Source organism: Phyllobates terribilis, unplaced genomic scaffold (genome assembly GCF_046119375.1).
Source record: "Phyllobates terribilis strain yellow unplaced genomic scaffold, ASM4611937v1 Scaffold_10__3_contigs__length_209671492, whole genome shotgun sequence".
NCBI classification, from domain to species: Eukaryota; Metazoa; Chordata; class Amphibia; order Anura; family Dendrobatidae; genus Phyllobates; species Phyllobates terribilis.
In genome coordinates, this window is record NW_027362770.1 from 100,786,679 (window position 1) to 100,809,085 (window position 22,407).

At 39.2% G+C, this 22,407-nt stretch overlaps 1 protein-coding gene across 1 annotated transcript in view; it reads right to left on the reverse strand.

Annotated features, from left to right (window-relative positions):
* Positions 1-6,676: 6,676 nt before the first annotated feature.
* Positions 6,677-22,407, reverse strand: part of LOC141164439 (protocadherin gamma-C5-like) — a 192,280-nt gene continuing 176,549 nt past the window's right edge. Inside the window, exon 4 of the mRNA XM_073649672.1 lies at positions 6,677-13,822. Coding sequence (XP_073505773.1) covers positions 13,605-13,822 — 218 coding nt within the window. The 3' untranslated portion in view covers positions 6,677-13,604. The remainder of the gene's footprint in view (positions 13,823-22,407) is intronic.

Sequence of the window (22,407 nt, forward strand, 5' to 3'; positions counted from 1 at the left end):
GCACTAAGCTTCCTGGGGTTCTTGTGACATTGTTAGCTCACATAAGCCTTGCAGTCAATCAGTTTCCGCTAATGGAATGCTTCACTTTCATTTCCTTCAGACGAAACTGACATCAGGAAGAAGTGAGAATTGCTGCTATTGTTTTCTGACTTCCTCCAGATGTCTGTTTCATCCGAAGGAGGTGAGAGTGAAGCATTCCATTAGCGGTAACTGCATGGTTGCAGGGCTTACAATGTCACAAGAACCCCAGGAAGCCCTGCGCCAACATCGCTGGAACGGCACTGGTACCGGAGGTGAATACTGGCTGTTTTTATTTGAACATGGGGGAATATCGTAGTTGAGAAGCGGTTCTCCAAATAGAGTACAACTCCTTTAAAGGGAACCTGTCACATGAAAAAACACTATTAACCTGCAGATATGGGGTTAATCTGCAGGTATTCAAAAACATATGTATGTAATTCTTCAGGCTAGAGACATAATAATAGTGGTCTTCCCATTAGTCTGTGGAAATAGTTGGTGGAGTGGGCTACTCCAATATTAATGTGTGAATATATATTTTATTATATACTTTCTTGTTCTAATAGTTTAATTATGTTTAATAAAATTGATTTGTATTTTATACTTGGTTGAGTGGTTTTGTGAATATTCTGAAATTCACACATAGGCATTAACCTGCAGGTTAATAGCATTCTGAACCTGCCAGGCGCCGTCACTTAGAGCCCCGCTGCTGGGAGGAAACACAAACTTTATTCCTCTCGGTAGCTTTCAGGCTTGTCATGGGGCTGGCACCGGCGCACTTTCAGTGCCTGCTCTGTAACCGCTCCCTCCCCCCCCGCACTGACTGACAGCCGGCCCTAATCCTGAGCTGCTGTCAGTCATTGTCAGGGCACAGTTCCAGCCGCTGCTCACTATGCACAGAACAGTGACTGAACCCGCGCCGGCTCTACCCCCATGACTGACAGACCAAGCATGTCGGGGGGAATAAAGTTCATTTCCTCCTGGCAGCAGAGGTCACAGTGCCGATGCCGGTGAGGTTCAGAACGCTACTAATCTGCAGATTAACCCCATATCTGCAGGTTAATAGCTTTTTTTCACGTTACAGGTTCTCTTTAAATAAAAATATGGCAAAAAAGATTTGCTGTACCCAGTATAGTCCTCTGTTGCAGCTGTATTTCACAACTGGAAAACCTACATAAGAAGGAAATACCAACGTATCTAATTAATTATTAACAGCCTACAAATAGCAAAAATAATTAAACCAACAAAATGTATTTAAAGCCAGGCAAAAATATCAAATAAGTCATTAATGATTAAAAAAAATGACGTTAAAAAACATAGAACACAAAAGATCAGATAAAAAGAAGGATTTCATAAGAGAGGGAGGGTGTACCATGATAAAAAAGATGGTATAACACAGCATCAATTCAGGTACATAAAGTTCACTGTGCATAAAAAAATCATGAATATATAACATAACAAATACGTATAAAGTATAATGTCCAGTGACAAGAACAATAATAAACAAATGATTATTGTACAGTGCCAACACAATATTCCTGACCTTCCCCCCTGCATTTCTGCTTCTCTTTTTAATAATAATCTTTATTTATATAGCGCCAACATATTCCGCAGCGCTTTACAATTCAGAGGTTCATATACAACAGTCATAAGTAACATAGCTGAAGATAATACAATAATTAAAGCAAAAATAATGACGGCCCTGCTCGTAAGAGCTTACAATCTACAATGAGGTGGGGCTGGCACAAAGTACAGTGGCATATTTACAATGATGGTCCAGCCATCTTGAGGGGATGAGGGATAGATAAAGGCTGCATGAGCTCATCACCAGCCAGTATCTGTAGAGCTTTTGGGTTCGATGGAGAATTATGTTTGGAGAAATAAGGGATGGGCTATAAGAATATAAGAGGACTTTGAGTAAGGAATGTGATAGGCCGCCCTAAACAGGTGTGTTTTTAGGGAATGCCTAAAACTATGTAAGTTGTGGTTCGACCTAATTTCTTGGGGTAGAGCATTCCAAAGAATAGGTGCAGCTCGGGAGAAGTCTTGAAGCCGGGAGTGGGAGGTACAGATTAGTGTGGATGTTAGCCGAAGGTCGCTTGCTGAGCGTAGAGAATGGGTAGGCCGATAAACTGAAATGAGGGAAGAGATGTAGGGGGGTGCCACACTGTGGAGAGCTTTGTGGGTGAAAGCAAGCAATTTAAATTAAATCCTATAATTCATGGGCAGCCAGTGCAATGACTGGCACAGAGCGGAGGAGTCTGAGTGTATAAAAAAGTCATGATATTATACCCGAGGAAGGCTCAAAGAAGTCGAAAACAGTTGTATTTTAGTTTGAAATAAAAATTATCTTTTGAATCCGAATATCAAGTTCCATCATCATCCTTCAGGAGCGCATATTGCTGGGAAAAACATTTACTAAGTCATAAAAAAATCAAGTTAGTAATCGGTTAGCCAGATAGATGACCCTGGCTGCAGCATTAAGGATGGACTGGAGAGGGGAAAGTCGAGTGAGGGGGAGGCCAATTAATAGAGAGTTACAGTAGTCAAGGCGGTAGTGGATTAGGGCAACAGTGAGGGTTTTTGTTGTTTCCAAGGTGAGAAAGGGGCGGATTCTAGAGATGTTCTTCAGGTGCAAGCCACAAGAGCAGGCAAGAGATTGTATATGGAAGTTGAAGGAGAGATTGGTGTCAAACCCGACGACCAGACTATGAGCCTGCTGTGGTGCCACACACGGAGAGAGAGATGTCAGATTTAGGGAGGTGAGTAGACGACGGGAGCAGAAGAAGTTCAGTTTTGGAAAGGTTGAGTTTCAGATAGACAGCGGACATGATGTTAGAAATGCGGCCAGACAATCACTGTTGTTCTGTAGTACAGTGGGGGTAAGGTCAGGGGATGAGGTGTATAGTTGTGTGTCATCAGCATAAAGATGGTACTGAAAACAAATTTGCTGATGGTCTGTCCAATTGGGGCTGTGTAGAGAGAGAAGAGAAAATGGCCAAGGAATGAACCATGAGGAACCCCAATAGTGAGAGGAAGGGGGGAAGAAGTGGAGCCAGCAAAAGAGCACACTGAAAGAGCAGTCAGATAGGTAGGAGGAGAACCAGGAGAGCAGTGTCCTATATGCCGATTGAGTGGAGAATAGAGACGTGGTGGTCAATGGTGTGAAAAGCTGCAGAGAGGTCAAGAAGAATGAGCAGAGAGTAGTCACCATTACGTTTTGCTGTCAGAAAGTCATTGGTTACTTTGATGAGTGCAGTTTCTGTAGAATGTAGGGGACGGAAGACGGACTGTGATGGGTCTAGAAGAGAGTGAGTGGAGAGATAACTGTTAAGGCGGGAGTAGACCAGGCGCTCCAAGAGTTTAGAGATGAAGGGGAGATTGGAGACTGGTCTGTAGTTGTTTGTGCAGGAAGGGTTAAGGAAGTTTTTTAAATAATGGAGCAATGATGGAGTGTTTGAAGGAGGAGGGGAATATACCAGAAGAGAGGGAGAGGTTGAAGATGTTAGTTAGGTGAGTAGTGACGACTGAAGAAAGAGACTGAAGTAGATGTGAGGGGATGGGGTCAGTGGTGCATGTAGTGGGATGAGAAGAAGAGAGGAGCGTGGAGACTTCGTCTTCTGTGACTGGGTCAAATGTGGAGAGTGATCCAGAGGGGATGTGGGGAGGGATGGGAGTCACGGCACTTGGTGGCTGGGAGCTGATTTCCTGACAGATGGTGTCTATTTTCTCTGTGAAGTAGGAGGCCAAGTCCTCAGCACAAATGTCTGTGATGGGGGCCTGGGCTTTAGGACTGAGGAGGGAGTGAAAGGTGTCGAAGAGTTTTTTGGAGTTGATGGATAGTGAGGAGATCAGGGTGGTGAAGTAGGTTTGTTTAGCGAGGTGAAGAGCAGAGTTATAGGTTTGTAACATAAATTTATAGTGGATAAAGTTTTCTAGTGTGCGAGTTTTCCTCCATAGGCATTCAGCACTTCTAGAGCATCGCTGGAGAAATCAGGTTTGCGGTGTGAGCCAGGGCTGTTTTACTCTGTGTTTAAAGGTTCTGAGGTTGAGGGGAGCTACTTGGTCCAGCTTGCTTCTGAGAGTGTCATTGTAGTGGTTTACAGCCAGATCAGGGCAGAACAGGGAGGACATTGGAGACAGTGATGAGTGAAGGGAGTCTGTGAGTGTATGAGGGTTAATGGCTTCTAGATTTCTGAATGTGTAATAGGTAGGAGTGTGCTGGGGTGAGTGAGGATTTGTGAGCGTGAAGGAGAGAATGTTATGATCAGAGAGGGGAAGAGGGGAGTTATTTAGGTGGGGGATTGAACAAAGCTGGACAAAGACCAGATCAAGGGTGTTTCCGTCTTTGTGTGTTTCAGAGGTTGAAAGCTGTGAGAGGCTAAGAGAAGTGGTTAAAGATAGAAGCTGGCATGCGGATGGGGAGGTGGGGCTGTTTATGGGGATGTTGAAGTCTCCCAGGATAAAGGTTGGTAAATCTGAGGACATGAAGTGCGGCAGCCAGGCAGAAAAATGGTCAAGGAACTGGGTGGGTGAGCCTGGGGGACGGTATACGACCGCTACTCTGAGGGAGAGGGGATGGAAGAGCCTGATTGTGTGGACCTCAAAAGAAGGGAATGAGAGTGATGGAACTGTGGGGGTGACCTGGAAGGTGCATTGTGGGGACGGGAATATGCCGACTCCACCACCAAGTCTGTTCGCAGGTCTCGCTGAATGGGAAAAATGCAAGCCACCATGAGAAATAGCGGCAGGGGAGACAGCTTTTTCACATCTTATGGTTTTCACAGCACCATTCACACTGTATATTCACATTTTTTACATCACACACAATCTCACCTTTTCAGTCATCTCACATTATTCTTCCATCAGTATTATTTCGTATTTATTATACTGTTTCATTTTGTGAACTGATGTGATCATTCACCTTTTTGCATTTTTTACACTCTATAATATCATATTATTCAAGCATTATTTTTATTTTTTATATATTATATTTTTCATTTTTAATACACATTTTTCACAATTGTTTCTATAATATTGTGTTATTTTAACCATCCTTGGTGGTCTTTGACATGCTCTTCTAGTTTTTGTATGACTTTTTCACAAACAAAACCCTTGCATCTATATTGTTTGGTTTCATATATTGTATCTGGCCGGGTTATGGGAATATATTTCCCTCTTTCAATATGGCTTCAGGGTCGTTGTGCTCCTCTGAGCGCATGCACATGTCCCGTTCTCTGATTTACTGTTTTGCCAGGCTCATTAGTGATATACTTTCCTCTTCAAAGATGGTTGCGAAGTCATTGTGCGCAAGCCTGCTGTTTTGGCGTCGCGTCATGAACTGCGACCCACGTCGCACTTAAGTGACGTGCGCCTGGCCAGGAAACTGTGTCATGCACATTTTTATTTCAGCGGCGCCCGGTAACATGACGGCCCTGATTGTAAGTTCTCACAACTATTGATGCTCTATCTAAACCAGCAACTTCTCCACGTCACTCCCTGAAAAAGCGGAAGCGAAACGTGCATTGGAGTGATGTCAGGGGGTTGTGGTGTGTCTCTCTGATCAGTATCAATCTTTTAACCCCTGATGGGTCCACTGGATTTCTTTAGTTCCCTGTAATGGAACTTTAATATTGTCTTTGGCACTGCTCAATATTTATTTGTTTGTTATTGTTCATATCGCTGGATATTATACTTCATACTTATTTTTTATATTCATGAATTTTTTATGCACAGCGCACTTTATGTATCTGAATTGAAGCTGTATAATACCATCTTTTTTCATCATGACACACCCTCTTATGAAACCCCTCTTTTTATCTTGTCTTTAGTGTTCTATATATTTTGTAATGTCATTCTTTTTTAACCAATAAAGTGACTTATTTGACATTTTTGCCTGGTTTTGGATGTCTGGGGCTAGCATCCTAGGCCAAGCATCTCCTGGGTGCCTCTGTTGCTTGGTAGGCTTTGCAACATCATGACATAATGTCGCAGGCTCATCTCATCTGGTAAAGCTGCGTGCCCACTATGCGTTTTTCAAGCGTTTTTGCTGCCGAATTTCCGCAGCGAAAATGCTTAAAAACGCTTGGTAATACCTGCCCCATGGTCCCCAATGATAATTCGCATGTGCTATGCACTGTGCACATGCTGCGGAAATTTCCGCTGCGGATTATCATTGCGGAAAAATCCGCAGCATGTCTATTATTTTTGCTTAAACGCAGCGTAATTGCCGTCAATGACTTGCATTGAATCGCATAATATCCGCATGACTACGTTTGCACATGTGGATATCACACGGTTCAATGTGTTGATGGCACCCGGGTCTGGAGAAGAAGAGACTCTCCTCCAGACCCGGCTACCATAGAACCTGTTAAAAAAAAGAATTTAAAATAAAAAATATACATTATACTTACCTTCTGATGGACCCCTGTACGGTGCATCCTGGCTTCCATGACGTCATTTAGTCATGTGACAGGTCACGCAACCGCTGACGTCGGCAGTCGCGTGAACTGTCACATGACTAAATGACGTCATGGAAGGTCCTTTTACACCACCACGAGCCGCCCAAGACACCGGACCAATGTGAAAAAATATTAAATGTTAATGTATATATTTTAAATAATGGAAACCTAATGCATATAACAAAACAGCCAACTCGTTTTGAAGAAAATGTTTTATTTTCCCCAGAGGAAAAAAAAAAGCAATATAAATATTAGAGTATAAAACTTGCATGTAATACAACAGCAATGGATTAAATGGATCATAGTGTATAATATAATGCAGAGATAAATGTATAGTATGACACACGCGACGTAACGGGTGCATTGGTAGAATGGACATGTACATCACAAGCCACACAGAAGGATTGAAAGGAAGGTCGGGTAACTGATATCTACAGGTTAATAGCATAAAAGAGTAAATCACTAATACACAATGGTGTTCTCTTCACAAGACAAGCATTGCTAAAAAGATGAAAAAAATGAATTATTGGAGTAGACCTTCAATACGGTTTAACATTCCCAAGGGTAACTGTACAGTAGGATATTTCCCCAAGGACAGAGTAGTATAAATTGTCATTCAGTTCAACATGTACGTAAGTGCACTATGCTTAGGTCCTGTCAGTTATAGGCTGGGATGCTTACAGTCCTGAGCCACAGTCTGGCAAATATGCAACACAGATGCAGTAGAGTTGTTACAAACCTGACATACAATAATGAACATTGCTAAAATCTTCCAAAAAAAAAAATTTCTCAAAAATCATATACATAACATGCAATAGTATATCTAAGAAATGTACTGATTACCTTTCCTGTATGCTGGCACACTGAAGATAGGCACTTTAAACTATCCGTGTTACTTAATATACAATACAGAAATGATGTTAATGCATTAGTCCTGTATATCATGTCTGTCTATGATGAGTTGTGATGTCAATGGATCATTTTCCATGAATTCTAGTTGAAAATGACCACTCCATAGATGCCACGTCATTGGCGCTCCATGTCCTATATATCAGCTGGTCTGTGGGAAGGACTTGCTATGGCCTTTATGACTTAAGAGGGCTAATATTGAGACGTTATAAAGGTCTTTGTGACTATTGAAAATGATTAGCTCTGCATCAAGCGTTCATCATTATGACTATTCTGCAGAATGAGCAAGAGCCGGTCATTTATAAGTTATCAATAGTACGTTTCTATATAACTCCAATGTCCTTTGTTCTAACTCCAGGCTATAGTTGTCAGCTTCCCATGGCAAATGTATGCACTTGTATGGTTCACAATGACATCTAAAGTAGAAGACATTTTTTATTAAATTTGATGTTTTGTCAACTTTTCACATAGGTTAACTACCTTATTCTAGGAAAATGTGGTGCCAAATATCCAAGTAAAACATAGAAGTGTTTAACTAGGTTATAGTAATGTGAGCCCTTCTTCAGGTTCTCATAAGAGTCATTTCACATTGTTAAAGAACATAGCAAGAATTAGCAAGCTTGCAAGTCTCTTTCATGTAGAACAGATTTTTGCAAAAAAAAAAAAAAAAAATAGGTACAAATTTGCCCACTGAAAATTGTGGTATCAGTTTTCTCCAACTATTATATAAAAGGACAGAGGAAACTGTGGTGAAGCGCTGGAGATATGTGAACATGCCCTATGACTGACTGAACTAATCAAGGGCCTTTTTTTTAGGCTCAATTCACACTATACTTTGTAATGCACATCCCTTGTTTATGCGGGGAAAATCTCCCAATTTATACTTTCAACCAGGGGTGGACACAGACAGAAAAGGGCCCCTGTGCAAGAACAGAATATGGGCTTTTGCAGTCCTATAGCTCATCATAATGCACCCCTTTATGTGTCTGTCAATGAAGCTGCTTGCTGCTTTGGAGGTGGAAGTGGCCTCCTTACCACTGCCCAAAGGCTGCATCACTGGTACCTCACTCCCTATTTTCAATGTATTTATGCAACTGCATTTGTAAAAATAATACTGTCTGTCTTGTAGAATGCTTTTGTAATGGAAAACATCATTGACTATGTCCAGTACTGCCAGGTATGTGTGACTCTGACATGCTGCGGGGTCTGAGACCGTGCTGTTGACTAGTCAGACATGCGGGTCCGCGGCGGCTTCACCCCGCCTCCTGTCCTGGATTGACAGGTCTATGTGGGCATATAGGCAGAGAGCTGTCAATCCATGGCAGTGGGGATCTGCCTGTCCGACTTGTCTGTAGCACGGTCTTGATTCCCAGCGGCTCTTAAAGTATGTTTTTCTATGAAACCCGCAGCATTTCAGAGTCAAATATACCTGGTATTCCTGATACCTACTGCTCACAGGTTCATCAGCTGACAGGTTCACTTTAAAAAAAGTAATGCAGACTGATTAAACATATGCCAAGATGATACAATTCTATAGATGCTTTTATCATATACATGGTAAGAATTTATGCCCTACACATACACTACAAAAACAGTGTGAACACAGCCTAGCTCATAATCAATATATGCTTCCTCCGCACACCATTGCAGTAAATCCTATCTTATAGAAACTACCTGGATTTTCATACAATGTCCAAACCCAGAATCTTATATTTAAGAACCTAATGTAGAGCTCTCCTAATAGACACACATGTACACCCTAAGTTGTCTCTCGAGGAGCGTTCGTGTTTAAATTGTACCTAATGGCCACAGACTTAGGACAGCTGTTTTTATGACTTAAGGAGTAGTAACCATTTTTTTTAATTTATAAAATATAAATATTGACCCACTGCATTTGAAATAAAAAAAAAATAAGTTTGCAAATAGTCTTGATTTAAAAGATTTTCTCTAAGGTAACAGACTGCAAAAAAAAATCCCATATAGACTGATCCTGCCCTACTTCTTGATAAAATACATTCAATAGGTTAGCAGGAAATAGTGGCAGATGAAAGGGAGCGTGACTGTAGAATCTGACTACACAGTGTATTTGTAGTCTGTTACCATGGAGACACATAGTCGTGGACACAAAATGGTAAGACATTTTTTATCAAGACTGTTGTCAGATTACACAATGTGTGTTTGTAGCCTGTTACCATGGAGACAGATTGGTAAGACATATAACAATTGTTGCTTTGTTTTATCTCTGTTGCATTAAGAAAATAAGAATCAAAATGAATTAGTTGTGAATTTGTTGATGCCCTTAAGAATTTTATAAAATGTTTTTCATATCAGTTTATCAGCAAATAATGAAAACCAAGAGGCAGTTCAGTAGTAATTCAACCATCAATATTGCTGCCTCATTTAATAAGAGGTGCAAAATAGTTTCCTTTTGTCAATTTGTTGTTATTTTTTTTACTTTTCTAAATGCAGAAATAAAATAAACCCCATGCTTGAATAGGACATGCACATATGGTCTTTTCCCAATGCACCTCCGGATACCGTATGGATTGTCAACATGCAGATTTCTATACAGCTATGTAATCATATTCTTAACCTCAAACAATGGATGTATATAGAGATACATCAGTCGCTTGTCAAGTTGTGTTTTCGGCCTGCAATTGGCTAAACATTTTAACGAGAATAATCAGATTTTATTTTCATTGTCTTATGTGAATTTAATAGCATTTGTAATTTTTTATATAAGAAGAAACTGCACCCTTTCATGCATGTAAAGCTATGTCCTGGGAGAATATAGTGCTGTTTACTATGATGGGCTTTTAGATGGAAGATTAAAGCCTATTTAGATATTGGTGTTCCCCAATTACTGCGTCATGTAAACAGGGGGGCAATCTATGGGTGAAATAATTTTGTGCATTTTCTGGTATAAATAGGAGACGTATAGCCCACAAAATGATGGTCTATGTGATACAGAACCATTATATTAATGATCATTCTGTACAAATAGAAAGTTCATCAACCTGTCTAAACTTGCCATTAAATGACCGCTTATCAGCTTGCAAGGAGCTAGTCGGCGATCATTTAACAGCCGTGTGTATATTCAGCTTGTGTAAATGTGCCCTTAAAGCCCTCGTACATATTAGATTAATTTTGTCTGAACCTGCCGATATTGTCAAGTTTGGCCAACAATCTAATGTGTATGGGGTAACAGGCTGACGGATGGTTTTGGGAGATGTGATCACACATATCCGATTTTGGACTGCTGATTGCATTGTTCTCCTGGAGATAAGCCGTTGATCAATGTGTCAGTCGCCAACTTTCTCATGGAGAACACAGGAGAACTCTGCCAAACGGGCACTCCTGTGTATAGGAGAGTCGGCTGAGATGGCTATTGGCCAAACGATTGGCCAAACATCATTCGGTCGACAGCCATCTAATGTGTATGGGGACCCTTAGTCTCCATATGTCTATCATTAAGAACAGATAGCAGTATTCAGTAAAAGAATGTATAAGAACTGACCAACATAGTGAATGTGCAACCAGGGCAAGGCAAGGGCGTAGTCACTTTATAATAATAATAATTTTTATTTATATAGCGCCAACATATTCATAAAAATTATTATTATTATAAAGTTACTTAATAATAGTGAATAGTCATAATAATGATTATTCACTTTAAAGAATAGTACTATCTATTATCTACTCTATTGTTATCTATGGCCATCTCTGGGTTGTAGCTGTATCTCAAAAGATAAAATGTCAAAGTCATGCTGCCCAAATATTACATTTTGATTATTAAGCATTTTTTCAAATAAAATAAATTAATTGACAATGTAACAATTTGATTATGGTTTCTCGTTAACCAGGACCTGTTGCCTTTACACAATGGAGATGGCCGGTTTGTGATCTGATCTTTTATGTGCTGTTTATTCTATTAATTCAAACGGTGTTGAAATGAAATCCTACTGGACCGAGTACAGAATTTTAAATGTAATTTTGCTATACAGTGTCTCCCACCATCCTGACCCCTGGTACACAGGTACAACATAACTCACAATCTTTCTTGTTCCTGTACTAATTCCTAAAGCTGCATAATCTTTTCTGCAATCTTTTCAGCTTGCTGTTGTGTGATAGGGAGATAATAGAAGATACATCCTTTAAAGGGGTTATTCACTTGAAAAAAAATGTTTAGGTGTGTTTGACATGTAAATATATAGAACTTTCTAATATACTTGTTTTTTTGGCAAGTGACCCAGTCTTTAGATATCAGCAGCAGTTCTAGACCCCAGCATCTCCACTTTTACATTCATTTAAGGCCCCATATACACATGAGACTAAAGTTGGCCAAACCCACCAATATTGGTAGAACAGCCTAATGTGTATGGAGGCCTCCTGACTGCCCCTTGACAGATAATGTCTAGAGAGAAAGGAACCGGGACCAGGCCTGTTGAATTTCAATGGCGCAGAGTTAAAGAGAATCTGACAGCAGTATATTGAGAGCAATATAATGAGCTCCTGATTCCAGGGATGTGTCACTTACTGGGCTGTGTGTTGTATTTTCAATACAATCAGTGTATTATCAGCTGGAGATTATCACTGCCTGACTAGGTCTCACGTGTGCAGCAGTCCAGCTAATCTGTGTAACCCTGCCCCACCACTGATTGGCATCTTAGCCAGCCCCCTCTTTGTCACAGCCAATGTATAAAAAACAAAGTGGCTTGGCATAGCTGTCAAAATGAGTCAGTCAGATGTCTCTAATATACAGAGCACTTTTGACATGATGACCCAGTAAACTGTGTATCAGACAAGACACGGGGCCACTGCTTGTATCTGAAGACCGGGAAACCTTTCATAATGTAAGTATATTTGTAAGATCTATACATTTATATTTCAGACACATCAAAACATTTTTAATTCCAAGTGGACAACTCTTTTAAATACTTCAGAAAATTTACCTACATACATTCAAGCTACAAAACCCTTCAGATTTCCAAAAAGAAAAATATACACAGATTGTAGAGATACTTGTAATATGTATTAAAGTTAGGCATCAGTTCATCCAGAAGTCCGTGTTCAATGTTTAGCAAGGACAGGTGCATTTTACAGATCGGATTGTAAATGTAATCTATAGTCCCATCAGAATCAAAATCAAGATAACACAATGAATAGTACTAGATTATTTGCTACACAATCGCTTATACATTATTACAATCACAACATACATTCTTTACATTGGAATAAACAGATTTTTTTTTCTTTTTTTCCCCATATGCAGTCTTTCTGTTACGTTGATGCTGCTTCAGTTTCACAGGTATAGAAAGAATCGGGCACAGTACTGACTGTAGATACCAACCGGGCAACTCTTTGAATATCAAAATATAGAATGTTTGTATCACTTTTCCTGGACTTTGCCTTCTTTTGTGTCGCTCCATCCTTGTTATTACAATCACTTTGTATTTTAAAGGGACAACTCTTTTGATCAAGATCCATTCTCTAGATAATCCTCATTGCCTTCACAGCCAGGCCCATATATCACAACTTTACCTGCTAGATAAATGTGTATCACATACTGCACACACTTTTTGGATACATGTCCGTTCGGCTAAACTTTTTGTTTTTGTAACAGTGACAGCCAGTGATTTCAGTTGCGATTGAATAAATATCTCATTTTATAGGTTTAGCTTGTACACCAGGAGCTTTGGCTAGATAAGGGCTCTGATAGCTCAAATTTTCAGAAAGTAATGTCCGTAAAGAAGAAAAATGTGCTCTGTTCTTAGCAAGATTTTTCCTATTCTTTTACATAACCCAATATTCTATGATGTTCCTAATCTCTCTATATCAGTGTAAAAAATGTCATTGTAAAAAGTAAATATTAAGTGCAAAGGTTTAGAGTCAATTGACTTTCTGCTTTTTCGTCACTGATTGACACTTTTTTTAACAGAATTTTACGTGTTTCCTACTACGATTTTTGAAAGGGGGAATTTTATAGGACAGGCAAAAAGATTAAAACATTGGCTTATACAAATTATCATCGCATGTATTAAAAATAACTTTGTTAATGGCTCCAAAGTAAGATCTACTAGCATCATCTACTTGCTTCCTATAAGTTATGAACATCCCCCTTCTCTTTTTTTTTAACCTTTCATTGCAACAATGACATTCAATATGATTTGGCTGGGGTTAAGTGCTTAGAGGATTTTGCTCTGCTGGCGCAGAATGTTATTTCTTCTCCTTTTTGGCTGCTTTTTTCTTGTTCCCTCCTGAAGGTGCAGGGGCTTTCCCTTCCTGTTTTATGGCAGCGTTAAGAGTAGCAGTGCCTGGGATATATATGTTTTGTCTGTAATCAGGTACATGCTGCAGAGTAAACTGGGGACCATAGCAGGCACCAAGACCCATCGTCCCTGTTCCACCTCCAATATTGGAGTTTTCAGCGGCTTCTGTAAAATAAAATAAAAAATAATATTTACCTATACATGTTCATTTTACATGATTTTTTTTTGCATAGTTATGGACGATACAAGAAGCAGATATAGTTTTATGTTGGTATTTTAAGCCTTTAAGGCCCCGAAAATTTTTCGTTTTTGCACTTTCGTTTTTTCCTTGCCATCATTTTTTTTTTGTCAATGTAGCCATATGAGGGGTTTTTTTTGTTTTGTTTTTTACGTGTTGTAATTTTGAATGGCACCGTTCGTTTTACCATGCAATATGCTGAAAAACAACAAATAAATTCCAGGTATGATGAAATGGTCAAAAAAAATAATTTTTTGGAGTTTTTTTTTTATGGCATTCATTGTATGGTAAAAATGACCTGGAAACGTACGGCCACAGATGGAACTCGGCTGCAGCTGTTAGAGACAGATGTTGGCTATTTAATATAGCTAGTATCTGCCGTATGTGGAGACGCCCCAACCGATCACCTGCTTGCATTTCCCATAGTAAAAAGGATTACCACAGCTCCAAACACTGCTTAGTGGTCGCTCCTGGGTACTGCAGCTCAGCTTACATTTGTGGTGGGTCAAAAAAAGGACCCTATTTTTTTATGGACTGTCCAGAAATGTACAAACTGTTTGAAACCCTGTGCTAAAATCAGTCCTCTTTGAGAGAGAAAAAAAAAAAAAAAAACAGATGCAGCCGGCACTACTCCACTCAAGCAAGGATACTTCAGTGCTGATTGGGGGACCATTGATCAGATAGGCTAGGAATTTTTCTACTCACTGGCCAAAGCCTAATAATTCAGCAATTAATGGAAAAAAATGAAGTAGAACTCTTCAGACAATTTTGACCTTCTTTATTGCTTCTTACCGGACATCCAAAACCATAACCATCACAGGGGAGTGGGGAGGTACAAAAAGGTCAAAAGTGCCTGGTTGCTCTTCTCCATTACTTGTGCTAAAATCATCTTCTCCCCGCACATAAATTAACTTTTCAGGTTCTCTGCACAGTTGCTTGAATTCATAAATCACAAGCAACTTTTTTTTTAGCAACAGCCCATGGTAATAAAATGGACATTTTCTTAAGCTAAATAAGCAGATTTTTTTAGTCTTCCATCTCACCCCCGTCTTTGAATCCTATCTATCTTTCCTATATTCTATTCAGAGTTCAGATCTGTAAGCATTTATTTAATATGAGGCATTACATATAATCCAGAGAACCATAAATACATCTGGATCTCTTGTAAAATACTCTTTTTTTACACACTGGACAAGTCTGCGCTCTTGCAGCTGCTGCCTGACATTGGATGCTGCTTAGTTAATCCAAGCCATTTTCTTGCTTTATTATGCTGTTATAGAGGTTGTCCACCTTTGTGGAATTTTTTTTCTAAAACTTAAATATATATGTTTGGGGCTGCAGATTCTTTTTGCAATTGGATTTCTTTAAAAAATTTGCACAAATTTACTTTTACAAACTCTTTTTTTTTTCTCTGCGCATTCAACTTTGATGTGATCTGTGGTTATCAGGAGCTCAGAATAAAGACATACAGGTGCGTCTCACTAAATTAGAATATCATCACAAAGTTAATTTATTTCAGTTCTTCAATACAAAAAGTGAAACTTCTATATTATATAGAGTCATTACAAGCAGAGTGATCTATTGCAAGTGTTTATTTCTGTTAATGTTGATGATTATGGCTTACAGCCAATGAAAACACAAAAGTCATTATCTCAGTAAATTAGAATACTTTATAACAACAGCTTGAAAAATGTTTTTAAAATCTGAAATGTTGGCCTATTGAAATGTACGTTCAGTAAATGCACTCAATACTTGGTCAGGGCTCCTTTTGCATTAATTACTGCATCAATGCGGCGTGGCACTGTTGAGGTGTTATGGAAGCCCAGGTTGCTTTGATAGCAGCCTTCAGCTCGTCTGCATTGTTGGGTCTGGTGTCTCTCATCTTCCTCTTGACAATACCCCATAGATTCTCTACGGGGTTAAGGCCAAGAGGAATGTGATCATACAGTATGTGACGTGACAAGAGATTACCGGAGGCGCTCCTGTGGAAGATGGAAGAGACTCCACTGGGTTCTATGGGAACGTTCGAATGGGCTCGCAGGTGACTGCTCAAAAGCGCATGAGTACAAGATGAAACATTTATTTAGGATTAAAAACCACTCGAGGGATGAGTGATTGGCATATAATGGCACAACGCGTTTCTGCTCTTAAGGAGCCTTTATCAGGAGCATCTAGAGTTATACAATATACAAGCTTTAAATACCCTATTTGTCTGCATTGAGCTGAATTTCATTATGACAAACAGCTGATATTTTTTCATTTGCACATAAGTTGTATGAACACTTCATCCAAAATATATTTAAAAATAATACATACAAAAAAAGCTTACTAATATCCAAAACCAATTTACATACATATAAAATATATAATTAATTAATAGAGTTCTATATAGAAATAAAACTAAGAGAACGACTAGGGAAAAAAAAATGAGATTCTCACAACTTGATATAATATGTTGGAGTAATATAATAGGTCTATATAGGAACCATTTGTGGTTTTTGGTTCTAAATTTGCATTCCCCATTGCTTCATATTCATTCATAAATATATGCATGTTCTGTATAATTGACCCTTAGATACGTAAAAATATATACAGTATGTATATAATTTAAATGTAGGGAAGATTGTATAAAAATAATTAAGATAAAATGAGTTTAATAAAATGGCACGACCCCCCTCAAATATGAGGGCCTTTCTTCCGGTGTAGATTCAATCAATGGGCTATAATTAAATATATTCCATCTGTGACAAAAGAACATAACAAAAAATGGAACTACCTACTGTATACTATATACTGTATATGATATGCCAGTTTCAACAGTAAAGAATATTCTCTTTTAAGTGGACTGAGATCTTCCTTGTTTACTGCATAAATCGATGGTTCCTATGTGATCATCCATTATGTGATGTGAGTGAGGGATACCAAACAAACACATCCAGAGGAATCCCTTTCACTGGTGCCTGGGGACGCAGCACTCCACCTTGACCGGTGCGACCCTTACAAGTGATACATCACTGGAATCAAGGGCTCTGCCCCTACAAAATGTTGCTCTCAGAAGGGGTAGCGAAACCCTGGTGACAGATTCCCTTTAATAAAGTTTTAGAATAGTTAAGGATGAAATCTGCTGTGAAAATCCACAGAACCATTTGGCATTCAGCAGATTTAAATCTGCACCACATGTGAACTTATGTAGGGATTTTTTCCACAACATATGAGTGAGATTTTTTCATAAATCAATGGTACACATGAAAATAAAAAACTTTATAATATAGCTTAACTGAGAAATCTGCTTCTTTCTCTGCCAGGACTGATCTTTCATTCTCAGGCTGATTTCACTCGATGCGGTTTTAATGCGTTTCTGTGGCAGTTTTTATGACGCGGAAACGCATTAAAACCGCTTGGTAAGAGGTCTGCCATGTACAGCAATGATAATCCGATTGTGCTGTGCACATGATGCGGAAATTTTCGCTGCAGCACAAACCGAAACACCACCAATTTAGGCGCGATTTTGCGGTGAAATCGCCCCCATTGACTTGCATTGAATCGCAGCAGACCTGCATGTATAATATCTATACATTCGGATTTGCTGCGTTTCAATGTAAAACAATAGGCGCAAAATCGCGCCGCGACTGCTACCCGGGTCGGGAGAGGAGGCTGCTACTCCCCTCATCCGACCGCTGCTCTGGCTGATAACAGCGAGAGCAGCGTAGATGGGAGAAGCAGCACTCCTGACCGTGGCCACGTACCCAAACTCACCCGCAGCGTATCAATTTCTGTAACGGACACGCTAGTCTCCGCTGCAGATTTTGACCGATTGAAGTGTCATTTTAAGCTGTGGATTCGCATGTAATGACAACAAAAGTGCAGCATTAGAACACCGCGTTTTGGATGCAACATAAATACGTTGTGTTGATCGGGGGGGCATAGCGGCTAAAAAAACAGCTGTGAGATGTTAATTATGGCCAGGGAAATGTTTGCCTAATGGCACCTTCCCAGGCTAAGAAAAAACTTCTCACAGCAGTCGCATAAATTACGTGAATAGAAATACTAATGAAGATTGGGTGAATGGGACTAGCTGACACCCAGCTCTTTTGTTTGGTGATGTCAAGTGTCAATCAGACCTTTTCATGACCAAACAAAGTAAAGAAACAGACACAAGGTGTAAACACTTTATTTGAAATACAATAGACATGTTCTTTAATCATTTAAATGAACCAATATACTCACCCCAGCTCTTATGGTAATCAAAGGGATTAAGCAATGTCCCACCAACTTTATTTACTTCCAAAAATCATTGATTGATGCTCAAAAACGCTTCAAAAAACGCATGTAAAAACGTGTCAAAAACACGTCAAAAACGCATGTAATTCCGCATGCGTTTTTTTCTGCCAGGGAGAGAGAAAAACGCTCAGGAAATTTCTGCTTCAAATCTGCATCGTGGGCAATTATGGGTAAAATCTGTGTTCAGTGAAGACAGAATGTTACATCAATGAGATAGGAGATGAGAGCTGCTACTGATAAGATTCTATGGAACCTTCAGCAGAATGCCTGTATCTGCCTCTAGATTCTCCCTCCTCCCTCTCAACTCCTTAGAATTTTAAAAGCACCAACTGTCAGCCGTGCAGTGCTGGGGTCCTCAGTTCAAATCCCACCAATGACAACATCTGCAAGTAGCTTGTATGTTCTGTGTGGGTTTCCCCCGGGTTCTCTGGTTTCCTCCCACACTCCAAAGACATATTGATAGGGAATCTAGATTATGAGCCCCGATGGGGGACAGTGCTGATATTTTCTGTGAAGCGCTGTGGAATTAATGGCGCTATATAAGTGAGTAAAACAAATAAATACACATTTTAGAGATTTTACCCATTAAAGTGAAAGATTAGTCCAAGAAGAGAAAGAAGCAGATTACTCTGAAAAGATATATTGCAAAGTTACTTCTCTTTCATGTGTACTATTGATTTATAAAATAAAAATTAAAACGATGGCTACTCTTTAACCCTTTCACCTCGAAGCCTCTTTTCACTTTCCAGACCAGGCCAATTTTTTCAATTCTGACTAATGTCACTATATGAGGTAATAACTTTGGACGACTTCAACGTATCCCGGTGATTCTGAGATTGTTTTTTCCTTACATATTGTACCTCATGATAGTGGTAAAATTTATTTGATATGACTTACATTTATTTGTGAAAAAAATCAGAAATTTGGCAAAAATTTAGAAAATTTTGCAATTTTCAAACTTTTAATTGTTTATGCCCTTAAATCAGAGTCATGTCACACTAAATAGTTAATAAATAACATTTCCCACATGTCTACTTTACATCAGCACAATTTTGGAAACAATTTTTTTTTGTTAGGAAGTTATAAGGGTAAAAAAAAAGTTGACCAGCGATTTCTCATTTTTACAAAAAAATTTACAAAACCATTTTTTTAGGTACCACATTCCATTTGAAGTGACTTTGAAGCGTCTATATGACAGAAAATACCCAAAAGTGACACCATTCTAAAACAGCACCCCTCAAGGTGCTCAAAACCACATTCAAGAAGTTAATTAACCCTTCAAGTGCTTCACAGGAATTAATGAAATGTGGAAGGAAAACATAAACAGTTAACTTTTTTTCACAAAAATGTTACTTTATTCCCAATTTTTTTTACTTTCACGAGGATAACAGGAGAAAATGGACCGCAAAATTCGTTGTGCAATTTCTCCTGAGCACACCAATACCCAACATGTGGTGCACTGTTTGGGTGCACGGCAGGTCTCTGAAGAGAACGAGCGCCATTTGACTTTTTGAATGTAAAATTTGCTGGCATAATTTGGGGATGCCATGTCACGTTTGGAGAGTCCCTGATGTGCCTAAACAATGGAAACTCACCACAAGTGACACCATTCTGGAAACTAGACCCCTCCGGGAACTTGTATAGATGTGTAGTGAGCACCTTGAACCCCCAAGGTGCTTCACAGAAGTTTATAATGTTGAGCCATGAAAAGAAAAAAAAATCAAATTTTTCCCACAAAAATGTTTTTAGCAGCAAATTCTACATTTTCACAAGGGTAACAAGAGAAATTGCACCATGAAATTTGTTGTGCAATTTCTCCTGAGTACACTGATACCCCATTTGTGAGGGAAAACTACTGCTTGGGCGCACGGCAGGGCTCAGAAGGGAAGGAGCACCATTTGACTTTTTGAATGTAAAATTTGCTGCAATAATTGGCAGACACCATGTCGTGTTTGGAGAGCCCCTGATGTGCCTAAAAAGTGGAAACCCCCTACAAGTGACACCATTTTGAAAACTGGACCCCTCAGGGAACTTATCTGGATGTGTGGTGAGCACCTTGAACCCTCAGGTGCTTTATAGAAGTGTATAACGTTGAGCCGTGAAAATAAAAAAATCAAATTTTTCCAATAAAATGTTTGTTCATCCTGAAATTTTGCATTTTCATAAGGGTAACAGGAGAAACTGCACCATGCAATTTGTTGTGCAATTTGGAGGAAATCTACTGTTTGGGCACACGGCAGGGCTCAAAAAGGAAGGAGCGCCATTTGACTTTTTGAATGCAAATTTTGCTGGAATAATTAGCAGATGCCATGTTGCGTTTAGAGGACCCCTGATGTGCCTAAACAGTGGAAACCCCCCACAATTGACACCATTTTGGAACTTATCTAGATGTATGGTGAGCACTTTGAACTCTCAGGTGCTTCACAGAAGTGCTTCAACAAAAATGTTTTTTAGCCTCAAATTTTGCATTTTCACAAGGGTAACAGGAGAAAATGGACCCCAGTTTGCGGGAATGCAGCTCCTGCAGCGTTGTATATATACGACGCATGTCGGGAAGGGGTTAAAAGCTATAAATGCAAAATTTGCATACTGTCTTTGCTACCGGTACACCAGTTTTACAAACAAAACACTTGCACTAGGCCTCATTCAGACATCTGTTTCTTTTTTTTTGTGTATGAGAAAAACATCAATTTTTAATCAGCGTTTTTATCTTATGTTTTACAATTTTTGGTGATATGTGCCCATTTTTTATTACTAGGAAAAACACTGTAAAATATGCCCTTCTTGCCATGTTTTTGTCTGCGCTTTATCCCATTCATTTGATTGGATAAAAAATGTTTCAAAAACGCTGAAAGAATTGACATGCTGCAGATTTGAAAAAATGTTCAAGGAAAAAATGAGCAGTGTGTGCCTGACATTTCAGAAATCTATTCACTTTGCTGATACTGTAAAGTGCTGCATTTTTTTTCTTACAAAAAACGTGCAGAATCAAAAGTGGGGGAAAAAGCAATGTGTGAACAAGCCCTATCAAGACTATCTGCTCACTGAGCTTTTGGAGGGTTTTTTGAGTAGAAACTATGTGGAAACTCTCCAAATGCGCCTCCAAATCTCAAAACTCCTCAGGCAAAGTTCCCCTGGTGAGTATGTGATACATTTGTGATGCAGCATTTTTGCACAAATTAGCTACTTAAGGTTACATGCTTATTTTCTGCTGTGGATTTTGTAACTTTTTGATATGTCATGTTTTCAATAAAACTAGTATATGTTGTAAACTTTCTGTTTGCTGAGTAACTTGGATTTCATAAAATTATATTGATAAAGTCATGTGTGCAGATTACATGCGCTGTTACTGAGTATCCCCTGTGAAAACATTATCATAAAAATTTTATTTCTACAGCGCAAACATATTCCGCCGCACTTTACAATTAAGCGGGGACATGTACAGATAATAGAAACAATACAAAGTAACCCATAGTTCACCCGTTACAGGAAGAGTGAGGGTCCTACTCACAATCTTACAATCTATAAGAAAATGGGGGGACGCAATAGGAAAAAGTGCTCGTCATATATAGTCAAGCCATCATTATAATAAATGGGAGTTTTCATATAAAGTTGCATGATCCGGTCATCAGCCAGGATCTGTCTAAGTGCAGTTACCATGTACTATTGGGTGCATTGCATGTGTGTTTTTTATCTGTGGATTTTTCACATCTCATTCAAGTCTGTGGGGAAAATCTGCAAATAAAACACGGATTTGCCGCAAGAGAAATTTACCTACTTGGATTTCAAAATCATACCGCAGGTCAGTTTCTGGAGCATATAAAAAAAATCACAGCAGGCATGAGATCTATATAATTCCCATACACTTAGCTGAAATTGCAATATCCTAAATTTATTGCACATGGACAAATGCAGCGGAAAAACATAACAAATATTCATTGTGGGTGAAAAGAAGACCTTTCCCTAAATGTTTCATGTTGAACTGGACTAACCATATAATAGTTGCCGCTGAGTGGAATAAAAAGTTTTTTTGTTTTTTTTTAATTTTGCTTCTCTGTTACAAAAATCCCCCCCAAAAACCAGATGTGATCTCGCTTAAAGGGTTCGTCCGGTCCAAATCGATAAGTCTGCAGTCATTAGACTTATAAATCCCCCCAGCATACGCACTGTGCGCTGCGGGGATTTGCCAGTTTCTGACCCACAACCGGAGTATATGTGTGAGTTATACATA